At 46.1% G+C, this 5,477-nt stretch overlaps 1 protein-coding gene across 1 annotated transcript; it reads left to right on the plus strand.

Moving 5' to 3' along the window:
- The first annotated feature begins 754 nt into the window (after nucleotides 1–754).
- On the plus strand, nucleotides 755–4,751 carry LOC136523076 ((R)-mandelonitrile lyase-like). The gene is made up of 5 exons (XM_066516856.1): nucleotides 755–964; nucleotides 1,061–1,440; nucleotides 2,263–2,578; nucleotides 3,116–4,025; nucleotides 4,451–4,751. The coding sequence occupies exons 1-5, from the start codon at nucleotides 871–873 to the stop codon at nucleotides 4,509–4,511; spliced, it is 1,761 nt and encodes a 586-aa protein (XP_066372953.1). The 5' UTR covers nucleotides 755–870; the 3' UTR covers nucleotides 4,512–4,751.
- Nucleotides 4,752–5,477: the final 726 nt, after the last annotated feature.

The raw sequence follows: 5,477 nt of genomic DNA on the forward strand, positions 1-5,477 counted from the left end.
CACGATTTTTCTTAACTAACCATGACAGCAGAATGCAATAGCTAGATGGATGAACATAGCTGAATTTGTAAGTTTTTTCTCGATCACGTAAACAGTTTGCGCGTCTTTGTATTAAGATAAAGAAAAAATTTTAATACAACACGCTTTAGCGGCGCCGTAAGGGCCAGAAGAGTTGTAGGTAGAGTCTACCTGAATACATGTAGCCTTGTTAAGGGAAATATAAAGGTATTGTTTATTTTAGATAGAGATAAATGTATGAGCGGTCTCTAAACTTATCGAGAGGTGTCACTTCATAAATTTTAAAACATACTTCCAAATCCCTAAATGTATGATTCAAAAATGGATCTACGGTGCACCATTCTATAAATTTATAGATTATAGATGCTGCAACATTTCATAAGTTTAGAGACATTTTTCGTTTAAAGATCTTGTCAAGTATTTTCTAAAATTTTAACTATATAAAAAGAAAGGAACACACCGCCAAAATCATTTTAGATCAGGGCAGAGAGTTAATTTAAACAATTTTGAAGAATAAGATGTCCGGTTTTAAAGTTTGATGGTCCAGCACTACCTCACCTCAGCGAAGCGAAGAAATGTTTTTCTCCCACACTTTAGCATCGGCAGCGGCCAAATTGTTGGAGGCAAACGAAACAATCCCCAAGCTTCCGGCTTCGGCTTCCAGCAAGATCGGAACGCAACAAGCGAGCCAACACGTCCGCAATGCCGCCCTCCTTCCTCCTCGCGCTTGCGCCCGCGTCCGCGCCCGCGAGCGCCACTCGCATTTCCTCCCACTGCCCAAACCCCACCTCGTCTTCTCCGCTCCGGCGCTAACCCCACCCACCTTCTCCACAGACGCTACGTCACCGCTCCATGGCCGCCATCCCCGCGCGGCTCCACCACCACCTCGTCGTCCTCCTCCTCCTCGTGCCGTCGCTCACCTTCGCCCAGTCCCGCGCTTTCGGAGGTACCACCGAGCACCCAATCTCTAGGTCTCTGTAACCGACGCTATCCGTCTGCGGCGGCTGACCTGTGCGGCGTGGGTGTGGTTTGGTTTTTGCAGGGCCGCCGCCGGCGTACGCGCGGTACCTGGTCGATGCGGCGGCGACGCCGGCGGTGGAGCTGTACGACTACATCGTCGTGGGCGGCGGCACGGCGGGCTGCCCGCTCGCGGCCACGCTGGCGGGGCCCGGAGGCGGGCGGGTGCTCCTGCTCGAGCGCGGCGGCGCGCCCAGCGAGTTCCCCGCGCTCGCCACGGCGGGCGGGTTCGTGAGGACGCTCGCCATGGCGGACCCGGCCCCGGAGTCCGATGCGCCGGCGCAGGGGTTCACGTCGGAGGACGGCGTCCCTAACGTGCGCGCGCGCGTGCTCGGCGGCGGCACGGCCATCAACGCCGGGTTCTACTCGCGCGCGCACCCGGAATGGTTTCGCGGCCACGCCGAGGTCGGTTTCTGGCATAAACATTTCGTCTTCTATGCTTTCTACTGCCTTAATTTGGTGGCACACGCGTTTCGCATACATTTTTTTTGAAAGGAGATGAACTCGGCTTTTAAGAAAGCCAATAACAGAGTCATACACACTGGTGATACCAGTGGCAGTTCGACAGCTAAGGTTTAAGCAACAAAACAAAGCCTGAGAAAGGCTCGCCCCAGAGCCAACAGACACTAACTGCATAACAAGAACATTCTGAAGCTACATCACTACAATGTCTGAATATGATCCCATCATACGATCCTTCTTGCTCATCCAATCATCCAAACACTGTCCCATCGCCTTCATCCTGGCTTTGTCGCGCTCCTTTTGTAGCTCGGCCCACATCTGCATGAAATTGGCAGCAATATGAATCACTGAATCAGGATTGTCAGGAAAGCACTTCTCAATGACCATCTTATTTCAGTTCTTCCAGATAGCCCATGCGAGACCTGCAAAGAAAGCAAAAGATAATCTCTTAGGAATTCCCAACCTCCTTGGCAACCATTGGGAAATCAAATTCCTGCATTGACAGAGGAAAGCCTTGCAAGTGGAAGGCATCCCTGATACAGCACCACACATATTGTGCAAAGACACATTCAAACAGAATATGATCGACTGTTTCCACCTTGCCACATACACAACACATAGGGCTACCATGCCATCCTCTTTTCACTTCGCGTTTCGCATACATCCGCGATGATTGTTCAATTATGTTTCGTTTCCTACCGTGCTGGTTGATGAGGATGCTCAATGATTTCCGTTTTTCTGGTCCATTGTTGCTGGAGGTTTTAGGATGCTGAGGTGACCGATTGGGATATGCCGCTGGTGAATGCGTCATATGAGTGGGTGGAGAGGCTGATGACGTTCCAGCCGGCGGTGCATGGGTGGCAGGCGGCGGTGAGGGCGGCGCTGCTGGAAGCAAATGTGACGCCGTGGAACGGCTTCACGGTGGACCATGTCACTGGCACAAAGGTCGGCGCCACGACCTTTGATGCATCAGGTCGACGGCGCAGCGCTGCGGACCTCCTTGCGTTTGCCCGTCCTAGCCGTCTCCGGGTTGCCGTCCGTGCTACAGTTACTCGCATCATCACCAACCCGATTGACCCTGGTGAGAGAGATGCATTCTTCTAATATAGTACAGTACAGCACTTCGTTTGTTACTTCTTGGCCCTTGTGGTAATTTGGATAAAGGTGACTGCACATTACATTGCGGAATTGTAACTGAATCAACTAAGATAGCTGCCTACCTTAAGTCATTGTATCTTTCACAAACTGAATTTTCAAGTCAATTGCATATACCAGAATCATTGCCTAAAGTTCATTTAAACCTTTAGTAGTAAACTCTGAATCGACAATAACGTCTTAGTTTCTGATCCGGTCACTATTTCTGTGCAAGATTTGAACCGAAATAAACACAATAATGCTATTTTTTTTCTGATTTGGTTGCTGTTAATTCAATTCTCTTAAAAAATAGGTTCCGGTGAATAAGACTCTAGGTTTACTTAGCAGAATGCATCCAATTTTGTCATTGGACTGTTTTATACAAGTATACTATTTTAGCTCTTTGGGTTTTACCTTTTTTATTTTCTTTTTTCTTGCGAGACTTCAACTGAACAAACCACTTCCATTTTGTTGTACTGGCCAGCTGCGCGCCGTCGAAGGTCTCCACAACCAACAATTGCAGCAATTGGTGTTGTTTACCAGGACCGTCTCCTCGATCAGCACCAAGCCCTCCTGCGCCCAGGTGGGGAGGTTATACTTTCAGCAGGCGCCCTGGGGAGTCCCCAATTGCTGCTGCTCAGTGGCATTGGCCCTGCTACTGATCTTTCCAACCTCGGTATCCCTGTTTCTGCTGACATCCCCGATGCCGGCAAACATATGTACGACAACCCTCGCAATGGCATCTCCTTCATCCCGTCAGTTCCTATTGATCACTCTCTTATTCAGGTCGTTGGCATCCCGTCAGCTAATGGAACTGCCTCATACCTTGAGGCAGCATCATACATTGTCCCACTTGCTCCAGAGTTGAGGTCTTCTAGTCCTTTCCTTGGCTCGTCTTCTCCACTCTATGTTACTGTTGCAACTATCATGGAAAAGGTTCCTGGACCATTATCTGAAGGTTCACTATGGCTTTCATCAACGAATCCATTGGAGAGTCCTGCTCTGCGCTTCAACTACTTGAGCCGTCCTGAGGACTTGGCACGATGTATCCTGGGTGTGCGTCATGTGGCAGAAGTGCTTGAGGGCAGAGCATTGGACGGATTTCGTTCAGCAGTTGGATTGACGAATAGAAGAGGAGGGTCTGTTAGGAGGGACTTCAGGATTGTTGGGACAGCACTGCCAGTTGACTGGAGAACAAACGATAGAGCTCTAGCAAACTACTGCCAGCAGACTGTGGCAACGTTATGGCATTATCATGGAGGGTGTGTCGCTGGGAAGGTGGTTGATAGGAATTTCCGGGTAATTGGTGCCCGTGCAATTCGTGTGGTGGATGCATCAACGTTCAGTGAGACACCTGGGACAAATCCTCAGGCTACAATCTTGATGATGGGCAGGTATGAGTTTTAATCATTCTTCGTCCATTTCCAGGTGAAAGTGAAATGCTGTTGTTTTAAAACCACTGAACAATGTTATATAGTGTCGTGAAGTAAATCACTATATCATCCTATCCGGCAACTATCAAGATGTTACCATGTTATATTTGAAATTCCGGTTAGCACTTTAGTCTTACTAGTTCATCAACCCGTGCACCCACACATGCTATCAATTTTCGGATTAGAAGTTTATGGGTAAATATTATAATACAAATCGATGATCGGATGCTTGCTTCTTTGTGAGAGTTTTTAGGAGTTCTAGGATAATGCAAAGGCTTCAAAAGAAATTTTAGTGGTTGTATATACTTACAACATATATATAGCTGTTTTGCTAATCATGTTATAGTACAAGTTAACATGATAACTGTATTTTTTACATTAAACAGGTATGTGGGGCTGAAGATGATTGAGGAGAGACACAGTAGAAGGCCGGTTATACCGCCATAGACCCTCACATTCATCCACCAGCAAACATTTCAATTAACACACGTGTGGAGTGCTCATACTTTTCCTGTAACCCATACTTCTAGGTTTTTGAACTGAGATTGCTGTGTAGATTACTAGCATGGGCATGTTTTGCGTGTGTGTGCATAGTGATATGAAGAGGGAAGCAGAAACTGGGACTTGCGTAGATATTGCATTTTTTTGCTAGAGATAGTTACCGCAAGACATGTCCTTCCGGTTGTTCTGATGGGTCATGGGCGTAAAGACTAGGAATTACATGCTTTTACGAGCAATGATAATCTATTATCTTGGTATTTGACCCGTAAAAGAAGTCTCCTACTTTATTCCCAATGCTTATAAATTATCAAATTAATTAAAGAAAATAAAATCAAAGTGGCTATTTAAATGTTGATAAATTACCCACACTGCTGGTACACAAAAAAGAACCGAATACGTTATATATCTATTTATCTATTGTCCACCAGTGACGAAGCTATATTGTTGGTTGTGGTTGTGGATGCACCCACAAAAGAAAAATGAAAACCAATGACGATGATAAAATTTTCACCAGGATTGTGATTCAAGTTCACGCACTGTGCACCCATCCAATTTGCTTCTGAAAAACAATGTGACAACTTAGCAGGTGTTGTACATAGGCTGCTAATTTCTGGCTGGAGTTGTTGCCCGCTCTAACAATAAAAAAGTAATCAACTCGCACGTGTTGCAGATATGCTGTTTAACATGCTCGCGTTGTTGCCCACTCTAACCCACAAGGACATGTTTGGAACGGAGGAATATAAATAGAGGAATAGAAAAACACAAAAAACATATAGATAGCGGCGTTGGAAACATAGAAATTATAACACCAGATTCTCAAAACATGAGATTGTGATTAAAAAAGATGAGTACTTGTTTTTTTATTCAAATATTTCTCATTACAATGTCAAATTTTAATTAGCAAATAAACAT

This window comes from Miscanthus floridulus, chromosome 18 (genome assembly GCF_019320115.1).
Source record: "Miscanthus floridulus cultivar M001 chromosome 18, ASM1932011v1, whole genome shotgun sequence".
In the NCBI taxonomy this organism is placed as follows: domain Eukaryota; kingdom Viridiplantae; phylum Streptophyta; class Magnoliopsida; order Poales; family Poaceae; genus Miscanthus; species Miscanthus floridulus.